The sequence below is a fragment of the Rhincodon typus genome, chromosome 8, assembly GCF_021869965.1.
Source record: "Rhincodon typus isolate 14 chromosome 8, sRhiTyp1.1, whole genome shotgun sequence".
NCBI classification, from domain to species: Eukaryota; Metazoa; Chordata; class Chondrichthyes; order Orectolobiformes; family Rhincodontidae; genus Rhincodon; species Rhincodon typus.
Window position 1 is genome coordinate 74,645,689 of NC_063339.1, and position 22,812 is coordinate 74,668,500.

Here is a 22,812-nt window from a genome sequence, read left to right on the forward strand (position 1 = left end):
CCTGGGGGCTGGCTTGATCTCGGAGCCAGAGAGAGAGAGAGGGAGAGAGGAGGCGGGGAGCTAGAGCCGTGTGTCTCTGTGTGTGTCTTTATGCATATGTGTGTGTGTGTGGGTGTGTGCCTGTGTATGTGTGTCAGTGTGTGTCTTTATGCATATGTGTGTGTGTGTGTGTGGGTGTGTGCATGTGCCTGTGTATGTGTGTCAGTGTGTATGTGTGTGTCTTTGTGTATATATGTGTGTGTGTGTATGTGAGTGTGTGTGTGTCCCTCCCCTGCAGCACAGGAGGAGGGTGGACACACACCCACACACATACAAAGAGAGAGAGAGGCTCCTCCTCGGTTGGAGCTTGGGGAATGGGGAGGTGCCTGCATTTGCTGTCGCTCTGACTGTTCCTGTGTGTGCAGTAAGCTGCCTGAAGCAGCAACAGCAGCGTTACCTCGCCGTGAAGCTGTGCCTGTCCCCGCTCTGGGATCTCCCTGTGCAGTAAAGGCAGCATTAACCCCCCTCCCTCCATCCCCACTCCCACACACAGGAGCTGGCTACATCCCCTCCCCACTCTCCTCCTCCAGCCTCCTCCCCCCACCTGGACGGCACCTCTTCCTCTCCTCGGTGCATCATCTGAAAGCCGGGGCTCCACTGTTCTGCATGACTCCGGGATCGAGCCTCACCATCGCCCTCCTGCTCCCGCTCACCTGCGGTAAGTTGTTTTCCTTGTTCGGTCGGGATCTAGCAGCAACATAGCCTGAGCCAACTTGCTAACCGAGGGGTTTCCAAAGTTTTGCAAACTTTTCCAGGGGTTGGGCTTGAGCTGGGTGGGTGGGTTGCTGCCTGGAGGTTAGCTTTTGATTTTATTCAGTGAAGAGGAGAGGGGAGAGCTGGTATTTCAATCAGTTTGTCCCTGCTCTTGCTAAGATGTGTGTGTTTCTCTCTCTCTGTCTCTGTGTGGAAGCTCAGTCTGCACCCAGCTCCTGAAAGTGACCCAGTGCAGTCCTGAAGAAGGGTCATACCCGAAACGTTGACTGCTCCTTTCCTTCAGGTGCTGCCCGGCCTGCTGTGTTCTTCCAGCCTCTTGTATGTCTGTCCTGGTGGTGTTGTCTGGACCAGGCAGCTTCCCCCCCTCTATCCCCAACATCACCCTCCTCAATCTAACCCTCTCCCTGCTGGGCAGAGAGCCCCAGGAAGCAGCTCCAGCGGTGTCAAGTGGACTTTGTAAAGTATTTCCGAAAGAATGTTTGTGATTTTATAGAGCCATACAGCATGGAAACAGACCCTTCAGTCCAAGTCTTCTGTGTTCACCAGATATCCTCAATTAATCTGGTCCCGTTCACCAACAATTGTCCCATATCCTTCTAAACTCTTCCTGTTCATATGCCCATTCAGATGCCTTTTAACTGTTCTAACTGTACGAGCCTCCACCACTTACTGTGACAGCTCACTCTGCACACACACACCACCCTCTGCATGGTCCTTTTTAAATCATTCCCCTCTCACTTTAAACCTATGTCCTCTAGTTTAAACTGTAAAAAACATGGACCTAAAATAACAATGACCCGTGATCTCAGTGACCTAAATTTCATTGACCTCTGGTCTCAGTGACCTCTGATCTCAGTGTCTTCTGATTGAGGTGACCTCTCATTGCAGTTACCTGTGATCTCAGTGACCTCTCATCTCTGTGACCTGTGTTCTTTTTTTCATCGAATCCCTGCAGTGTGGAAACAGGCCCTTTGGCCCAACAAGTCCACACTGACCCTTGGAGCATCCCATTCAGACCCATTCCCCTGTAACCCACCTAATCTACACATCCCTGAACACTACGGGCAATTTAGCGTGGCAAATTCACCTAGCCTGCACATCTTTGGACTGTGGGAGGAAACCGTAGCATCCGGAGGAAACCCACGCAGACACGGGGAGAATGTGCAAACTCCACAGAGACAGTTGCCCCAGGATGGAATTAAACCCGGGTCCCTGGTGCTGTGAGGCAGCAATGCTAGCCACTGAGCCAATGTTTTGCCCCTTTTTGTCTTCTTATTGAAGTGACCTCTGATTTCAGTGATCTCTGTTCTCGGTGATCTCTAATTGCTCTGATCTCTCAACGCAGTGACATCTCATCTCAGTGACATCCAAGTGCAGTGACCTTTCAAGTCAGTGACCATTTGTCTCAGTGACCTGTCATCTTTGAGTCCTCTGATATCAGTGACCCCTAGTCTCAGTGACCTCTCATTTCAGTGACCTCTCATCTTTGAGTCCTCTGATATCAGTGACCCCTAGTCTCAGTGACCTCTGGTCTCCATGATCTCTGACTTCAGTGACTTCAATTCTTAGTGACCTCCCATCGCAGTGTCCTCTGATCTCAGTGAACTCTCCCACGGTTACCTCTGATCTCTGTGACCCATCATCTCACTGATCCCCGTTGCATTAGCCTCTGATCTTAACGACATCTCAGTGACCTCTCATTGCAGTGATCTCTGATCTCAGTGACCTCTGACTTCAGTGACCTCCGATTCCAGGGACCTCTCAGTAACCTCTGATCTCAGTGACCTCTGATCTCAGTGACCTCCCATCGTAGTGAGCTCTAGTCTGTAGCTCCCTTGTTGCAGTTGTTGATTATATGAAATTGCAGTGACATTAGTGACATTAACCTGTAAAAGAGCAGTATTCCACTGTTATCCATATTCCACATAAATAATATGATACCGCGGTGACAATGGACAGTGCCAGAAAGTTTGAGGATATTACAGAGCTTCGGGTTATAAGTTTATCCACCAGTGTGGACCTTGAGGAAGTGAAGGCACAAAAGTATTGGAGTCAGGGGAATTGTTAAATTTGGCAGCACAGATTGAGGAAGCAGGCGTCTATGTTCCTGGGGTTTAGAAATACAGGCTTAGAGTGGATAGGCATGTAAACCTGTATAAAACAGGGTTCAGTCTTCACAGCAGTATTGTGCTGTGTACTGGGCTCTGCATTTTAAAATGTAGGTGACAATTTCAGAAAGTATTCAGAAAAGATTTCTGCAGTTGGTTGCAGAGATGAAGGGCAGTGTGGAAGTGTGGCTAGATGTGGTTCCCCTTCTTAGAGAGGCTGAAGGGAGACTTGGTAGAGACGTTCAGAATCATGACAGATACAGAGGAGATAAAGAAAAACCTTGCATTGGTTGAAGGGTTGTGAACTGAAGACAACAATTTAAATTATTGTCAAGAGAGCCACCGGAGATATGAGGAAATTCTTGTTTGCGCAGTGAGTGGTTAGGATCTGGCATGCACTGCATGAGAGTTTGGTGGAGGCAGATTTAATCATGTCATTCATCAGAGAATTGTGTAATTATCTGATGCAAAAAAATAATTGTGGGGCTATGGGAAAGCATGGGCAGAGTAGGACTAGGGGTTCTTTTGCAGAGACCTAGTATGAACACAAGGGGCTGAATGGCCTCTCTCTACGCTGTAATCATTTTGTGACTCTGTCCCCTGCCGCCAAACCCCTCGTTGACCTCTCACTACCTGAAACCTGTTTGCTGTTGCTAATCGATATCCTGCTCCTAGTGGTGCACACGCTCAGAGCAGCATTATGTAAGAGCAGTCGATTATCTGTGCAGTGTTAGCATGCTTTTCTGATGATCCAGCACCCTCCCTGCTTTATATGCTGCTGAGCAGCACTGGAGCTGACCACTTCCCCATCACTGTCTGTTCAATTTGTGACTCAGTACCTGGAGGAGTCGCACTGCTTGTTGGGAGGAAGGAAAGTAGGGGAAAATATTTTCCCAGTGCAGGCATTCCTATTAACTCTTGCCCTGACACGACGAGCGGATTCTTTCCAAAGTGGCACTGAGCTAATTCAGATCGGAAGGTTGTCAGTTCAGTCCTTAATGCTGGTGTGGGAAGAGAGGACAGTAGTGATCTATAATAATACCCAAGTTGATAGGGTTGTTAAGAAGGCGTATGGTGTGTTGGCTTTCATTGGCAGGGGGATTGAGTTTAAGAGCCGTGAGGTTATGCTGCAGCTCTATAAAACTCTGGTTAGACCACACTTGGAATATTGTGTTCAGTTCTGGTCACCTCATTATAGGAAAGATGTGGAAGCTTTAGAGAGGGTGCAGAGGAGATTTACCAGGATGCTGCCTGGACTGGAGAGCAGGTCTTATGAGGAAAGGTTGAGGGAGCGAAGAAGGATGAGAGATGACTTGATAGGGGTGTACAAAATGATGAGAGGCATAGATAGAGTGGATAGTCAGAGACTTTTTCCCAGGGCGGAAATGACTATTACGAGGGGGCATAATTTTAAGGTGATTGGAGGAAGGTGTAGGGGAGATGTCAGAGGTAGATTCTTTACACAGAGAGTGGTGGGTGTGTGGAATGCACTGCCAGCAGTGGTAGTGGAGTCAAATACTTTAGAGACTTTTAAGCGACACTTGGATAGGCACATGGAGGATAGTAAAATGTAGGGTATGCAGGGTAGTTTGATCTTAGTGGGATAATAGGTTGGCACAACATCGTGGGCCGAAGTGTCTGTACAGTGCTGTACTGTTCTCTGTTCTAATAAATAATGAGAGCAGACTCGGGAGCGATCTGAAGCAAGCACAGGGAATGCTGGAGAAACTCGGAACATTTCAAGCCTGGCATGATATTCTTTAGGACCAGAAGAAGACTGTCCCGCAGAAGCATCATACTGGACTCGAAACGTTAACTCTGCTTCTCCTTCCGCGTACGCTGCCAGACCTGCTGAGTTTCTAATGTGCTCTCTGTGGTAACAGCCTGGATCCTGGAAGAGTTTCTGGTGTCACCTATGGGTGGGTAGGATTCGGTCCTGGATAAAATCGGGCTAGACTGTGATGCCACATGTAGTGCAATAGTCTGCACACATAGGAGAGCAGGGGTGGCTCTGGAAGCGTAGAAGGGCAACCATGATTGAACAGAATCGAGAAGAAATAGTAGAGTTGGTATGGTGTGAAGAATAAAGTGTTTGGCAGACTTAAAAAAATAACAATCTCCACTGATTTTTTTTGAAAAAAAAGGTTTACAGAAATGCCAGGGGCCTATTTAGATGGATAACACAGTATGGAGCTGGAGGAACACAGCAGGCCAGGAAGCATCAGAGGAGCGGGAAAGTTGACGTTTCGAGTCGGGACCCCCCGAGCCATTTCTGAAGAAGGGTCCCGACATGAAATGTCAACTTTCCCGCTCCTCTGATGCGGCCTGACCTGTTGTGTTCCTGCAGCTCCGCACTGTGTTATCTCAGACTCCAGCACCTGCACTTCTTACTATCCCTATTTGGATGGATAGTGCTTTTGTCTTTAGGTAGTCCAGGAAGATCTTTAATTGCAGCCAGATCTCTTTCACCTTCAACTGGTACTTCAACTAGGACTAGAGAGCGTTGCCTCAAAATAAAGGGAAGCAGATGTAGGACTGAGGTCAGGAGGAACTTCTTCACCCAAAGGGTTGTGAATCTGTGGAATTCCCTGCCCAGTGAAGCGGTTGAAGCTACCTCGCTGAATGTTTTTAAGGCAAGGCTAGATAAATTTTTGAACAGTAAAGGAATTAAGGGTTATGGTGAGTGGGCGGGTAAGTGGAGCTGAGTCTCAAAAAGATCAGCCATGATCTTATTAAATGGCGGGGCAGGCTCGAGGGGCCAGATGGCCTACTCCTGCTCCTAGTTCTTATGTTCTTACATACTTGTGAGACTGGATTCGATTCTTCAGTTCCAGGAAATTAAACATTTCTGACATGCTGCCTGATAAGGACACCCGAGGGCCCGCCTTCAAGTCCTGAAACGCTGAACATGTTTCGCAAGGTGCATTCCTCCTACCACCAGCAGAGTGGCTTTCATTGTGTCCTTTCGGCCGAACAGGGCGAATAAACGACGCAGTCTGGGTGTGACCAGCTCACTGACGGTGCTGTGGTAACTGACTGCTGGCATGGTGCCCAGGAATCTATCACTGCCACGTGTTCTGCCGCATTCACTGCAGATGTGGTCAGGTTGAGTGCGGCTAAAACGCGGAGGGAGCAGGCTCCGAGCCTTTTCGATTTTCCACCACCGTCCCCCCCCACCCCCACCGCGTACGATCCGGCTCGCCAATGACAGCATTGAGCCCCTGCTCCCACCCCACCCCATCAGAGGGCAGTTGCTTCCCAGTTTTAACCCAATTTCGGGATTCTTCATCTCCCTACTTGCAAACCGGGGTGAGATGATACGGGTGAAATGCCCTTCCTCACGCTGTCCTCGCATGCTCTCCCTCCCCCTGAAACGCTGCTATGGGTGAAAATGTGGAGGAGAGGCTCGCCTTGCACTCTGTCCCTCCCAGCAAGACAATGCCAATCGAACCTCGGGACTTGGTGAGGGGAAGCTGGGCGTTATCTCAGCTCGACCCCTTGTATCAGGGGGATTTGTGTTTGACTGCTGAGCAGCGGCATTTCTGGGGCACTTTACAGCCCCGGAGACCAGTTTGCCAGCGTGTTTCTGCAGATGGGGGACAGCAGAGCTGATGGATAAAATGGAGGAGGGTGTAACAGCGGGGTTGGTCCAGTGCCAACGCACTGAGGAGCCTTGCATGGTCAGGAAGATCCCAGGCTTGGCTAACAGTGACTGCTGTGTCTGGGGACGGGACAGGGATGGACGGGGCACCCGGGCTAGGAATGAGGGGGGAGGCGATGGCCTAGTGGTATTAACACTGGACTGTTAACACAGGGGACCTGTGTTCGAATCCCCCCACGGAAGCTGGTGGAATTTGAATTCAATAAAATACCTGGAATTGAGAATCTCATGATGACTATGAATCTGTTGCCGATTGTCGGAAAAGCCCATCTGGGTCACTAATGTCCTTCGGGGAAGGAAACTGCCATCCTGACCTGGTCTGGCCTACATGTGACTCCAGACCCACAGCGATGCGGTTGACTCTTAACTGCCCTCTGGGCAATTAGGGATGGGCAATAAATGCTGCCTGGTCAGCGACGCCCTCATCCCGTGAATGAATTTAAAAAATCACGGGGAGAGGGTGGAGGGCACTGGAAATCCCCCCGTGAAGCCGAAATCCAAATTCTGATCCTCTCTGATGTACAGTGCAGCCCAGCAACGGCCCCACATTTTTTTTTGTAAAAAGAAAACTGAGAGGAGAAGAGTTGCATTGATATAGCCCCTTTCACCACCCTGGGCTGTCCTAACACACATCGCAGCCAATCAAGTGCTTTCGAAGGCCAGTCACTATTGTGACGTGGGGCGGTGCACCGGCCTGTTCTTTGCACAGGAAGATCCCACAAGCAGCAGCCTTGTAACGACCCAAATCATTCCATTCAGGACTGGGGAGGACCCAGCACCATGGGGGCGCTGTTTATATATTTTTTTTTTACCGTTGAGAGTTCATGACTTCTGTCAGGAACAGGATTGGTGAGTCTGGGAGACTTGGCTATTTTCCCAGCATCCTTTTTTTTTCTTCTTATTCACTTGTGGGACATGGGCATCACTGGCTGGTCAGCATTTATTGACCACCCCCTAGCTGTCCTTAAACTGAGAGACTCATTGAGCCATTTCAGAAGGCAGTTGAGAGTCGACTGCATTGCTGTGGGTCTGGGGTCACATGTAGGCCAGACCATGTAAGGATGGCAGATTTCCTTCCCTAAAGCAACATTAGTGACCCAGAGGGACAATTGGATAATGGTTTCATGATCATCAGTAGTTTCTTAATTCCAGATTTGGGTTTTTTTTTTTGTTTTCAGTTCTGAGGAAGGGTCACAGGACCCGAAACGTTAACTCTGCTTTCTCTTCACAGATGCTGCCAGGCCTGCTGAGGTTTTCCAGCAACTTCCATTTTTGTTTTCTGATTTACAACATACGCAGTTCTTTTGGTTTTTTTTTGGATTGAATTCAAATTCCGCATCTGCCATGGTGGGATTCAAACCCAGAACGTTATAGTTGAAGTTTCCAGATTAATAGTCCAGTGGTAATACCACTAGGCCATCACTTCCCTTTATCTAAGGTTGCAGATTTGAGGTGAAGAGAGATAGGTACAGCCATGATGACTAATTTGTGTGCTCTGACCCTTATGGAGTTTGGCCCTAGTGCCATCACTGCTGTGTAAACAAACAGTGCTGATGCATGCTGAGGGAGCGGGAAGTTGGGGGCGGGATGCTCACATCTGGATTAGTCAACTGAGCTGCATCCTGGGAGCCTTCCCATTTCCCAGTACAGCTTTGATCTCCCTGTATATGGTGCTGTTAGCTGGTCAGGAGCCAATGTGACTGAAAAGGCGTTGATGTGATACTGGAGTTGGGGTTCTCAGTTGTACAGACCGGAAGGTCAAGGTTCAGCGTTGTTCCAGCCTTCACTCCATTTGCCCCTCCAACCACCCCGAGTAACTCCTTCATCAGGGTGGGGGGGAGGTGGGAGGTAGCAATGGCCTTGGGGAAAAATATTGGGAGAGTTGACACATGTAGTATATCAATAGCTGCACTTAAAATCAAAGCATTCAGTTTAATCAGGATGATAGAGTCACACGGAACAGAAGAGGAGCTTTGGCCCATTGAGTCTGTACTAACAAAAAGCCACTCTGAATCTACACTAATCCCACTTTCCACCTTTTGGCCCATAGCCTTGAATGTTATGACATTTCAAGTACTGGCCCAAGTACCTTTTAAAGCTCATGGGGTTTCCTGCCTCTACTATAGACCCGGGCAGTACATTCCAGACTCCCAATGCAATCTGGGTGAGAAACATTTTCCTCATATGCTGTCTAAACCTCCTGCCCCTCTCCTTAAAATTGTTCTGTCGTAAGGGGGACAGGAAAGGGGTTTAGTGCTCAGTGGAGAAATAGAGGTCTTTTACATCATCGCACATGAAAACTCTTGGCAATAAGAGGAGTTTCTAACTTTGTATCCAGTTGTTCTCCACCTGCAGATTCTACATGTCCCATCTGGACGGATCCCAGTTTGAGGAAGGCCTTTGGCCTACCTTAGCACATTCTTTCAGACCGACTCTAGAATTCCCCCTCCCCCTGCACCCCCCACCCACCCCCCGCCAACACGCCATTATAATAACTAATTGATTCTTCAGTCATTCCTGACACGACTGTATCTGAGAGTCCTCAGTATGATTCGTCCTTTACTGCAATTCGCATTTCCTTAACAATTCCATGAAATTATAGCACAGGCCATTCAGCCCGAATCATCTGTGCTGGGGTTTATAGCCCACCCACGTCTCCTCGCAAATTGTCTGCCTTGTTTCAGCCTCTCTCCATATCTTTCTCTCCCATTCTGGTTTCTTTAAAAAGCATCTAAGCTATTTGCCTCAACTACTTCTTGTGATCGTGAGTTCCCCAGTCTAACCACACTGCGTGAACACATTTCTCCTTACTCCCCAGTTGGATTTATCAGTGACCACCTTATACTTTTGGTTCTTTGGTTTGGATTTTGCTAACATGGAAACATGTCTCTTTACCTGTCATTTCCATTGATAATTTTAAAACCTTATCTCTTTCTCAAGCAACAGACTTGACTTTCTCAATCTCTCTGCTTAGTTGTTATCTTTCAGTTCTGTTGCAATCCTTTATCAAATTTCTTTTAAACTTTTCACAGTGCTTCCAGGTGCCTTTCACAGTGTGAAGACTCCATATGTACGTAGTCCTCTGAGTGTGATCTGACCAGAGACCTGTGCCAGTTTTAAATTCTAGATCCTTAGAAATAAATCTCAGTGCTTTGTTGGCATTTGTCATTGTTTTGCTAACCTGTATTGCTGCTTTCAATGATTTATTCATCTCTGTCCTAGTTTCCTTCGTTCTCCAACACTTTCAGTTTAGTATTTCGTAAGATGTGCCTGATAGCTCTATCGTTCTTATCATTTGTCATTTGCTACTGAAATGTCTAGTCTGCAAGTTCTCAAGTACGTTGCATCATTTCTCAATGTTTGCTACAGCCTTCGGATGTTGGTATTGTGCTACTTGTTTCTGAGTCCAAAGTCTGAATGTAAATGATAAATAACAATGGCCCCAACACTGAACCTGGTCTAACACCACTTTTTACCTTCCTTCAACCGGAAAGACGATTCCTTATCCCTCCTCTTAGCTTTCTACTTTTTAACAAATTCCTTTCTACTTTTTAGCATTTCCTTTCCCCGTGCCCTAACCTTTCCACTGTGTAGCAGCATATAGAAGGCCTTTTGAGAATTTGGCTGGTCAGCTCTCTGGATTGTCTCTTCAACGAATTTATCATTTTTAAATGACCGTTTCTGTCTCCAGACCCTCAGCTCTCTCTTTCCTTCGGTATGGTTTCTAGAATTTTACCTGATGTAAAGCTGATGGTCTGTAGTTCCTGGGTTTTGGTTTGCATTTTGGGGGAATATTAGCCGTTCGCTAGTCATTCAACACTTTTCAATCAACCAGAATAAGCCAATGTATAGCCTTTCCATTATCAGTGGAAAGGACAGGGAAAAAGAAACGTTTCCACGTCGGCAGAATCCAAACTGAGGAACCAAATGTATAAGGTAGTTACTGATAAATCCAACTGGGGAGTAAGCGGAAACGTGTTCACTCAGTGTGGTTAGACTGTGGAACTCACGATCACAAGAAGTAGTTGAGGCAAATAGCTTAGATGCTTTATAAAGAAACCAGAATGAGAGAGAAGGATATGGAGAGAGGCTGAAACAAGGCAGACAGATTGAGAGGAGACGTGGGTGGGCTATAAACACCAGCACAGATAATGTATGCCATCTGGACCTGGAGTCTTATCCTCTTAAAGCCTCGCTGGTACTTCAAATATTTCGTTCCTTCACCTAAGTGCGTTTATGTTTTCTAAGCTCACACTGTTGTGAAGTATCTATTTTGTTGACTTATTCTGTGAAGACTGAATCGACATGATTCCTGACGCTTCCACCAGTCTGCCTTGTTCATCTTTTCGTGCTGTGACCCTTCTTTGATATCCCTTTTCTGTAATTTATGGGCAACGTTCGAACCCGCAGGCACAAGTGGGCCACGGTTGGACGAGATGTTGAACTCTCAAAACAAAAAAATCAAACCCAACACCAACCTACTAAACATACCTGAGTTTAACGGAGGTGGGAAAAGTGTGTGTTAAAAGGGGGGAAGAGTTGGCTGGGGGGGGGGGGGGTGTTAGGGGAGGACCAATTTGTCCCAGAGGTGGCGGAGAGTTTGGGAAGGGGTTGTGGATGTTAGTGACCAGTTAAATATTTCAATGATGTTGACAGCCATGTTACCTAGACTTTCCAGGCCTCAGGAAACTCGACTGCGAAAAGTAGGCCCCATCGGCCCCTTAATTATCAATTCTATTCCTAACCGCATCCCACCAGATTTCAGATCACATCCCCTTCGCCTCCCTCTGTCGGGATTGGGGATCGGAGCACTCTGGGATCCGGGATTGAAATCCTACATCCCCACCTGCCCGTTTTCCCACAGGTAGCTGTAGGGCCTTAATCCTCGGAGACAGCCTGCTTCAGAGTCCTTCCATGCAAACGCAAAAGGGGCCTGTTCAACTGGCTGATGTCACGGGCGGGGAAACTCCACCAGGTGTGTGAGAAAACACGACTTTGTGGGCTCCCTCACTGAAACTTCACCTCCACCTAAACTTCACACCCCTCCCCAACTGCCTGTATAATGGAAAACCATTTTACAGGGGTTGAGCAACAATGTGAATGTCATGGCTCCCAAAGGAGGTCAAACTTTGCCTGACTGACCCTGGCGAGGTGTTTGTTCTTTAACTTTGTTCTGGGCTGCCAGCACTGCTTACACTCACGATGGGGCTCTTATAATCTGGCTTTGCCAACTTGTGAACCATCCAGACTTCTGCTGCTGTCTCCTTACTTCCAGCAAACCCCATTCACTTATCGGCCCCCCGACCTACGCTGGGGCTCCCAGTTCGAAATTTTCATTCTTGCTTTCACATCCTTCCGTAGCTTCAGCAACCAGCTGCCCCAACAGTGTTCTGAGGTCTACTTCCAAATTTGCAAAGTCCCAAATCTTTCCTTGCAACTCAAGATTCGGTGACTCCTAGCACACAAATCCACCTGCCTCGTATCTCAGGGATCAGACTAGGCACACTGCGGGCTCAATCCTGGACTCTCAAGGAACCCTTGGTTTCAAGGGCAGCGGATACTTGGGAACACCACCAACTGCAAGTTCCCCTCCAAGCCACTCAGCATCCAGACTTGGGTAAAAATCCTGGAATTCCCCCTGTAAGGGCACAGCAGGTCTACACGGATTGCAGTGGTTCAAGAAGGCAGCTCACCACCACTTTCTCAGGGGCAACAAATCATAGAATCCCTACAGTGTGGGGACAGGCCATTCAGCCCAGCAAGACCACACCGACCCTCAGAGCATTCCACCCAGACCCAACCCTTATAACCCACCTAATCTACACATCCATGAACACTATGGGGCAATTTAGCATGGCCAATCCACCCCTAACCTGCACATCTTTGGACTTTGGGAGGAAACCGGAGCAAACCCACGCGGACATGGGGAGAATGTGCAAACCCCACACACAGACAGTCACCCGAGGGTGGAATCGAACCCGGGTCCCTGGTGCTGTGACTGCAAAGAATGCAGCCGCTCCCCACAAACCACCTTTACTTAGTACGATAGCCTTCCTACTCTTAGCTTCCTCTACTCAGTCACCCCCTGCCCTAATCGGCGACCCTGGCTCACCTCCCTCTGTAAAATCACCTCTTGGAGGTCTACTTCCAAATTTGGAAAGTCCCAAACCTTTCCTTGTAACTAAGGGCTCTTAAGATTCGGTAACTTATAGCACATGAATCCACTTGCCTCGTGTCTCAGGGATCAGACTGGGCACGCTATGGGGCTCGAGGTGTGGTCTAACTGGAGCTCTGTAGAGTTTGATTAAGCCATCACAAGATCATGCGCAGCTGTCACTCCTACCAATACCACAGTGGACAGACATATCTGCGGCAGATAGATTTGGTGAGGAGATGGTCTTATCGGTTCTTCCATCTTGTTGGTTCCCTCACCAGCTGCTGCACAGTCTATAGCGGGACTCAGGCGACTGAGTTATTAACGGTGCTCTTGAGCCACTCTGGGTCATGGGACACCAAAGACCCTGACTGAGAGTATGTTCTGGGTCCTTGCATGCTCAATGTTTCCTCCAACATGGTCCTCAATGTGGAAGAGCTCTGATTCATCAGCTGAGGGAAGGCTTTTGGTGATAATCAGGTTTCTGTGCCCCATATTTGACCTGCATTGAAGCCACACCTTGACATTATTAGAACCACACTCTTGGCAACTGAGCAGCTGGGTTTGTTCAACATTGCCCCGCAGTTCTTAGACACCAGTCTAACAAGACTCCTCATTACCTTTCATGTTCATTCTTAGCTATTTCTATTCTTGCACTAAGAACGTGATCTATTTTTTTTTGCTTACTTAGCATTTATGTTGTGAAACTTCTCACATTCTTATTTTCCCCTTGCAAGTGCTTCCAACTCATTCTAATGTATTTAATATATATGTAATGCAAATAATTTCTGAGTCCCACCCATGAGTTCCACTCCCTTCCTCCCTGAAGGCTCCCCCCACCCCGCCCCAGTTCGCTGTCAACTGCAAATCTGGCCACTTGTATTCTGTATCCACTTCATTTCTGTTAATTGGAACTAGTATTGACTCCAGCAATAGGCCCAAGCCTCCTCTTGTACTGGCATTATTTTCTACCTGTCATTGAAGGGTAGAATGAAATAGCATGTAAGGAAGCCATTCGGCCCATTATACCTGTGGCAGTATAGAAACAGGCCTTTCGGCCCACCATGTCTATGCTGAGCAACAAACACCAACAAACTACAGGGTTTGAGTTATAAGGAGGGCCTGGATAGGCTGGAACTTTTTCTCACTGGAACGTCGGAGGTTGAAGGATGACCTTACAGAGGTCTATAAAATCATGAGGGGCATAGATGAGGTGAATGGCAGGTGCCTTTTCCCCAGGGTGGGAGGTTTTCAAGACAAGGGGGCATATTTTTAAGGTGAGCGGAGAAAGATTTAAAAGAGGACATGAGGGGCAATTATTTTACACACAGAGTGGTCCACGTGTGGAATGAACTTCCAGACGAAGTGGGAGAAGTGGGTACAGTTACAACATCTAAAAGACATTTAGATAAGTACATGAATAGGAAACGTTTGGCGAGATATGGGCCAAGCGCAGGCTAGTTTAGTTTAGGATTATGGTCAGCACGGACTGGTTGGGCCGAAGGGCCTGTTTCTGTGCTGTATGACTCTATGACTACATTAATCCATTTACCTGAAGTCAGTCCCTAGACCTCTAAATGCTCTGGCGTTTTAAGTTCTCATCCAGATGCTTCTTAAATATTGTGAGAGTACCTGCCTCTACCACCCTCTTGGGCAGCACGCTCCATATTTCTACCAGTCTCTGGGGGGACAAAAAGACCTTTTCTCAGATCCCCACTTGCTCCTCACCTTAAACTTATACCCTCTGGTTTTAGAGCGTGGGGAAAAGATTCTCACAAGACCAGCCTGTCTGTGCCTCCCATCGTTTTGTACACCTCCATCAGATCCCTCCTCACTCTCCCCTGCGCCAAGGAAAACAAACCCAGCCTATCCAGTCTCTCCTCATAACAAGCCTTTCATGACAGGCAACATCCTGGTGAACCTTCTCTGCACTCTCTCCTGTGCAGACACGTCCTGCTGATAAAGACTGGTTCCTTCGTCCTCTGGATGATTTTCTCTCCTTTCAAATATTTTTCCAGTCCTCTAATTATTGGTTCTTGCTATCCATTCAGCCAGTACGTTCCAGATCATAATGACTTGCTACTTTGAAAGACTTTGCTCCGTCCTCTCCCCTTTGGCTTCTTTAACTAATTATGTTTCCTGCGTGTGTTTTTTTTGCCACCGGAAACAATGTCTTATTAAAGCACCTCGCAATTTTCAGCAACCACCTTCAAATTGTCCTTCACCTTCTGTGTTCTCAGGGGGGACAGCCCACTTCTGTAGCCTCTCCACGTTAAGAAAACAAAAGGCCTCCCTTCTGTGGGCCTGTTGCAGTGAATCAGCAACACTGACTGACCATCCTCCCTGATGTGTGGTACCAGGAATTGTATACAATATTCCAGCTGAGGCCTAACTGGTATTATCCACAGCAGGAAGTCTCGAGTGACTAGAAATTTTGCGCAGAGCGGTTATTTATTTCAAAAAGTTGGTCGCTTTCGGCGTTCTTTCAGAAGAAAGCCGATAATGGTACTGGTGGATTATAAATTCACTGCTTGTAGGTGTTGATTGGAATTTATTGAATTGTTGGGTTAGACTTGTTGCCTGGACATTGATGTACCGGTCAGTCAGTGAAGAACGACAGTTCGATCTGCCATTATAAAACCAGGGCTGGGAGCTGTGGTTTTAGCTCGTGTCAGCCTGCTGCCTTCAGTTTTGGTGGTTTTGCTGAGATGTTCTAATGTGCTGGAGCCCTTGACCGCTTCCCCTTTCAGAGCAGGGTTGTGTGAGTCATATAACTCCATAACCTGCACCACCTATTCCCCCAGTCCAGGCAGATAACAGGACTTCGACTGTATAAAGCTCTAGTTCGCATTTGTACCTTATGTCTCTCATTACAAAAGCCAAGAATCCCATCTGCTTCGGTTAGCAGCCTTACCATGCATCGTGCCACCTCGTGCTTGCGTACTGCTAGTTTTGTCTTTCTCGGCACCCCCTTTTCAACGAGAGTGCAAATGAGACTCTGTTCTTTCTCCTCAGTCTTCCTACAAAAATGAATCATTTCACACCTCTCCGCGCAAAATTCCGCCTGCCACATGCCTGACAATTCTCCGCCTTCCTGAAGCCTTTTGTGATTCCTGTCACCGCGGGCTGCGTTCACTGTGGTTTGTTACGGACTTTAGGATTTTGCCTTCTGCACCCCGATGCGGGTCACACCGCACATAGCAAACTGAGCAGGACCCATGCTGGCACCAGAATGAGAGTCCGCACGGCCGCTCAGGGAGATGGCCCGCGGGCCCTTTTCTGTGTTGGCTGCGGTTAAATTTAATGGTGCGGAATATTGAAAAAGACCGACTGCACATAACAAAATTTTGCAGAGAAAATTTGACCCCACTGTGGTCCCTGCGCATCTCTCTCTTTCTTTTTTCGTTTCAGGTTTTCGTCATCCACACTTCCTGTCCCTTTCACCCCACGGACGTCAATTTTGCTTTAAAGTTCGTTAAATAGTATCTATCGACTACATCATCCACAGAAAGATAATTGTTTCTTCTCCAATCAGGAAAGTGCTATGGGGAGAGCAGATTCTGGCTACACGTCGTCCAATCAAAAATCACCTCACCCATGCTGACCGAAATCAGTTAGCTACCATTTGTAGTTGACGATACTTACTGCATCTCCATGTTAAACCCTATTCCGACCAATCAGCACTCTCTTCTCATGCTGTCAAAATTGTTGTTTCTTTCCTAAAATTGGTTTTCTTGCATCTCAGTCGTGACGAGTGCAAGTCAAAGAGTTCTCAGCCCTTTTTAGCAGCGTTTACATTCTGCACTGCTGAGCAATTACTTTGCTAAATGTATTTTTAACTTTTGTATACACTGTACCACCAGTTTCCACTTCATCCAATTAATTAATGAATTTAATTAAGCACACTTAGCCTTTTATACTTTCTCTCATTAAGCCATATTTTTGAAAAACTGTCTCCTGATGCATCGGTCTTTTTCCTGCCGGGATTGCAGATAATGAACCTCAAAGTTTGGGATATTGGAACATTTTCCCACCAAAGGTCATTGGATAACAGTTGGGAATGGGAAATCAGGTGAATCGTCACCTTCCCATACCCCATTCATGCCGAGATCCTGCTGTCGCCCAGGGATGCTCAGAGCTAGGAAGAGATAGATCAGCTAGTGCAGTATGGGCTGGGCTTTGGTACAGAGGAATAAGGGAATAGAAGGAGGCAGTTCAGCCCTTCAGGACTATTCTATCATTCAAATAGATCGTGACTGACCTCTCACTTAATCCTCCACCTGGCAGAGGTCAGTAATCTTGTCGAACAACAATGTCATCAATCTGCATGCAAATGACCCTCACCCTGCTACCCTCATCACTTCCCCTTCTCCCTTGGGGAGAGTTTCAGATTCCTGCTTCCTTTTGTGTGAGAAGGTCCTTCCTGATTTAAGAATGGGAACAGGAGTAGGCCATTCAGCCCATTAAGCCTGTTCCTCCGTTCAAAGTGATCTTGCATGATGTGTGGCCTAACTCCACATGTGGGCCGTATCCCCATAATACCTTTGGTTAACAAAAAAAATGTTTATTTCCGGTTTAAAATTAACAACTGATCCAGCGTGTTGTTTGTGGAGGACAGTTCCAAACCTCTACCAGCCTTTGTGTGGAGAAGTGCTTCCTAATATCTCTCCTGAACAATCTGGCCCTAATTCTCAAACACCGCCCCTTTTTTCTCAAATCCCCGACCAGTGGAAATAGTTCATTGTTACCTCCCAGTCTTTTCCTGTTAACACATGGAAGACTTTACATTAACCTTTGAAACTGAAGAGAAACGGGCCTGATTTGTGTCATCTCACGTCACACCTGACTGACCTAACTGTAATTTTAAGGTCATATTTCCTTCTAGATTCTATCACAACAGGAAGTCATTATTTTTCCTCTGTCCGAGCAACTGCTTTGACCCCAATTTGGTCAACCTTTAATCTTCCCTGTCCAAGGGAGTCCGAGTTACACTGTCTGGATACAGCCTCAGCTTCTTTCTTCACAAGACAATTGGGAGATCTAACCCTCTCTACAGCCTGGAGGTGACGAAGTCAATCTTTGAGAATCCAGTTATCAACAAACCCCTTCTCCCGGCGTCAATGTTCTCGTTCAGCAGATCTTGCTTCGCGGCCAGTCAGCTGATTCCTTGCCTTTCTTCTCGTGCCAGGGTTGGAGTTTGTGGTCAACCCCGCCAACCTGACCGTCTCCCTGGGCCTGAATGCTCAAATGGGATGTCGGCTGCAGGGGTTCTTGGGACAGCCCACCATCGGCTGGGTGAAGGACGGCCAAGAGTTGCAGAGCGCGGAGTTCATGAGCGTTCACGTCGGCGAGGACGAGTTTCTCAGCAACATCAGGTAATCCCACAAAAAACCTGAACCGAAACCTGCCCTCCCCCCGCACCACCCCCCGACCCTCCCCCCACCCCCGTCGCTGGAGTGGGTTGAAGATCCACTCAGTTAACTTAATCTAAAGCTCATGCTCCCAGTGTACAACCAAGAGGGTGTATCTCCTGTTAATGTAAAAGACCTTGTGCTAATATTACAAAGAGAATTCTTAGAACATAGAACAGTACAGCACAGTACAGGCCCTTCGGCCCACAATGTTGTGCCGAACTTTTACCCTAAACCTAAGGTCTATCTAACCTCCACCCCTACCTTATACTATCATCCATATGCCTATCTAATAGCCGCTTAAATGCCCCTAATGAGGCCAACTCCACTACCCTCTCTGGCAATGCATTCCATGCCCCGACCACTCTCTGAGTAAAGAACCTACTTCTGACGTCTCCCCTATAGCTACCTCCACTCAATTTAAAACTATGCCCCTTCGTAATAGCTAACTCCGCCCTACCTCCACACCCTCTGCAGTGTTTTCTATCTAATATTTAACCCTCATCCAACATCCTTAAAACTTAATTTATTCGCTCATTACTTTCATAGGAGCTTTCTAAGTATCATAGAGTTATACAGTATGGAAACAGACCCTTCAGTCCAACCAGTCTATACTGACCAAACTACTTCCACCTGCCTGCTCCTGGCCCATATCCCTCCAAACCTTTCCTATCCATGTACCTGCCCAAATGTCTTTTAAACGTTGTAACTGTACCCGCATCCACCACTTCCTCTGGCAGTTCATTCCACACACGAACCACTCTCCGTGTAAAAAATAATTGCCCCTCATGTCCTTTTTAAATCTTTCTCCTCTCACCTTAAACATATGCCCCCTAGTCTTGAAACCCCCCCCCCCCCCACCCTAGGAGAAAAGACACTTGCCATTCACCTTATCTGTGCTCCTCATGATTTTATTGACCTCTATAAGGTCACCCCTCAACTTCCTACACTCCAGTGAAACATGTCCTAACCTATCCAGCCTCTCCCCATAACTCAAACCCTCCATTCCCGGCAACATGCTGGTAAATCTTTTCTGAACCCTCTCCAGCTTGACAATGTCCTTCCTATAACAGGGTGACCAGAACTGCACACGGTACTCCATTGCAAATTGAGTACATCGGTTCCTGTATTACACAATAGTTATCGAATACACAGTCCATGGAATGTTTGTACCTGGTCCACCAACTTCCAGGTGACTCCCTTCACCAGACTGTAAAGCTTGAATTTCTCCCAGGATTTTCCAGACAGGATATTCCTATGTTGAAGGTTAAAAGGAGAGCGTGGGTTCAGGGGTCGTGTGTGTAGTGCAGGTTAGAATTTGGACAAGGGATTGGTTCTGGAGGTGGGACAGTCTGGAAAATGGTTGCCTTCAGGAAGGATGTGGTGAGGGAGGAGAAGAGGTGAAGAGAGAGAGAGAGAGGATTGGGGGAGTTGGAAGAGAGAAGGCAGAGAGAGAGGGAGAGAGACAGTCAGAGAGGGAATGGGATGGAGGAGAAAGAGGTAGGCAGGGAGAGGGAAACATGGGGACAGAACAGGAAAGTGGGGGGTGGGAGAGGGGGGCGTGTAGAGAGAGATGGGGAAAGAGGAAGGGAAGTGGACCACATTTAATCCTGGCACCAGCTTCCCCTGCTGTCTGTCAGTTGGCACTTCCCAGCTGAGCGGCCGTGAAAAGCCAGGATCCTTAATTGGTCGGGGGGGCACGCAGCTCAGTTGCTGGCGTGACCCTGGGCCACGAGATGAGGTCATTTAGGTCCAGATGTCTGACTGCACTTTGACCTCTGTCTGCCCAGTCTGCATGGCTCCGTTCCGCAGAACGTGACCCACTTCCCGACAGAAAGGAGACAATCGCAAATACTTGGAGCCCGCGTTGTCTCGGAGTTAAAATCAGTGATGTCACTTCGGTAGCTGAACATAACCAACAGGCTCACGGCACCGAATCTCCGCTTTATCTCTTCCTCAGGTTGGTGGATGTGCAGCAGACAGACATGGGCTGGTATTGGTGCGTAGCCACAGTGAATGGCTCTCACACTAACTCGAAAAAGGCGTTTCTGGCTGTCGAAGGTGAGGAGGGAACTCTGAACATTGTCCTGGGCAAGGGAGAGTCAGTCAGCGTGTGTGTAGGGTTTGCCAAAGTGAACATGAGGTTGGGAGATAGGGACAGGGCCCAGAGTTAGAGTCAAGGCGCTAGCTTCATGCAAATGGGACAGTTTAGTGCCGAGGCTGAGTGGGCTGGGTTCGGTACAGTAGAGATTTCAGCCAGGATAATCATACAAGGCTTAAGGACAACATTGTAGGGCTCCCATTGAGGATAATTGTGCTGAGTTTAGGAAACTGGAAATTGCAGCGTCTTTATCTAAAATAATTGTGGGGAATGGAGTGGCTTATGATACTGGCATTTCATTGTTTACAGGGAGGGATCAGTGCGTAGCATTTGGGCGAATGGTCCCTGAATATATTTAAGGTGGTGGGCGTTCCAACATCAGTGTGGATTCACGCTAACAATTCTCTTTTGCAATGATGATCCTGTCTGTTTGAAAGTTGGGTGTTAAATGCAGGACAGGTACCTGCTGACAGCAGAGCGTCAATATTATTTTAAAAAAGACCAAAAGAACTGTGGATGCCATGAACCAGGGACGAAAACAGAAGTTGCTGGAAAAGCTTGGCAAGTCTGGTGAGCCGAAACGTTAACTCTGAATTTTTTTCTCTTCTTCACAGAAGCTGCCAGACCTGCTGAGCTTTTCAACAGCTTCTGTTTTTGCGTCAGTATTATCTCCTGGGAGGGCCTCTGTATTTAGGACCTAGGCACTTGATCTGCGACAAAACTGCTTTTTGTTTTCTCCCTCATTAGGTCTACCGTACATCACAGTGCAACCTCAGGACAGGATCGTTTTTAAAAATACGCCCTTCAACTTGACATGTGCTGCTATTGGAAGGCCAGAACCGACCGAGATTGTGTGGAAGATGGGGGAGGTGTTAGTTGAAGGAACAGGGAAGGAATCTCCTTCTGTGCTGACACTTAAAGGTATGCCTTGTGAGTATTATCTACAATTACAGTCATCTTCAGTTAGTCGCTGGCTATAGTGTTGGCGCAAGCACGTTCTCAACTTGTCCCACCGGGAACTCGTCACTGAACTGTCTCATGGGGAGTTTGTCACTCTCTCGATGTTTGCCTGGGGAGGTGGTAGAAGCAGATAGGACAGCAATGTTTAATAGGCATTGAGACTGACACACGAACAGGCAGGGGATAGAGGGACATAGGCAGGCAGTAGAGGTTAGTTTAGGATGGCACCATGACATGGTGGGCTGAAGGGCCTTTTCCTGTGCTGCACTGTTCTGTGAACTGCCTCACTAGGAGTTTGTCACTGTGCAGATATTTTACCCTCTGGCACGGGCAGTTGAGTACGGTCCCACCATCATCATCTCTGACTGTTAGCGTTGACATTTGGACACTCTATGGGGGAATGCTGTGCTGAATCCTTGCTGTTGTTGGGCTGTTTGGGTGAAATTTTACAATTGCACTGGAACCATCTCTCTGATCCATCGAATGGGGGTTGATGAGAGGATTTCTGCAATGCCCCCCACCCCGCTCTCTGAATGGGATCTACTCCTGGGTTAATGGACATCCTTCGATCAGTTGCTTTCTATGGATAAGGTTGTCCTGGACAGGGATGAGAACCCACACGTGCAACCAAAACGAAGTAGCAATCGCTTGTGTGGAGATGTTGGCACTCTGTTTCGTATTCTGGCAGCGAGATGTTTGGCAGTGTTCATACAGAGCCTGTCTCTCGTTGGCACTGCCCTAGCTTGGGGAGCCTTTGATGGCAGCAAATGTGGGCACAGTGGAGACGAGGCAGTTTGGAAATGCCAGTGTTGCCCGCCTCGCACTGGCGTCGGTTGCATTTTCCAATCAGTTCCCCTTCCTGACGTCGGCAGGCTGTCCTGTCCTTCTAAATGCCCTGGTGAGAAGCGATTTAGATTAACATTCTCAGAGAGTGCTTCAGCTTGGAGTCAGCAGGTTACAGCTTGCTTTTGCTGCTCGTATGTGAACTGCTTTTGTGAAGACGTTTGCTGATCTGCACTTTTCTTTTTGGAGGTCATGCAGCTGTCAGCAATTTCCGCCCCCGGTCGCCCACCCCATCAGCGACTTTCCTTCTGGCAGAACTGACAAAGCTGAACATGTTTGGAGGAAGGTTTCTTGTAACTGATGGCCCTGGGGTTTATTCCTCGAACACCATGATTTGCAGCATCCACATCTTGCACAGGCTTGGAGACCTGTACCCACTGTGCAATGCTCAGAGACAGAATTCAGCATGCACAAGCAAACGCTCAATTACATGCAAATCATATAACAACGTACACACACAGACTGGAACCTAATCGAGGGGTTCAGATGGTTTATATATAGAATAACGGATACCCGGGAGTGAATTACGGACTGGAATCTAATCGAGGGGTTCAGATGGTTTAGATGTAGAATAACGGATACCCGGGAGTGAGTTACGGACTGGAATCTAATCGAGGGGTTCAGATGGTTTATATGTAGAATAACGGATACCCGGGAGTGAGTTACGGACTGGAATCTAATCGAGGGGTTCAGATGGTTTATATGTAGAATAACGGATACCCGGGAGTGAGTTACGGACTGGAATCTAATCGAGGGGTTCAGATGGTTTATATGTGGAATAACGGATACCCGGGAGTGAGTTACGGACTGGAATCTAATCG

At 47.7% G+C, this 22,812-nt stretch overlaps 1 protein-coding gene across 1 annotated transcript in view; it reads left to right on the forward strand.

Annotated features, from left to right (window-relative positions):
- The first annotated feature begins 398 nt into the window (after positions 1 to 398).
- The window catches only part of tyro3 (TYRO3 protein tyrosine kinase), a 90,356-nt gene continuing 67,942 nt past the window's right edge, over positions 399 to 22,812 (forward strand). Inside the window, exons 1-4 of the mRNA XM_048600465.1 lie at positions 399 to 697; positions 17,865 to 18,051; positions 20,048 to 20,148; positions 20,936 to 21,109. Of these exons, the coding sequence (XP_048456422.1) occupies positions 646 to 697; positions 17,865 to 18,051; positions 20,048 to 20,148; positions 20,936 to 21,109 (514 nt within the window). The 5' untranslated portion in view covers positions 399 to 645. The remainder of the gene's footprint in view (positions 698 to 17,864; positions 18,052 to 20,047; positions 20,149 to 20,935; positions 21,110 to 22,812) is intronic.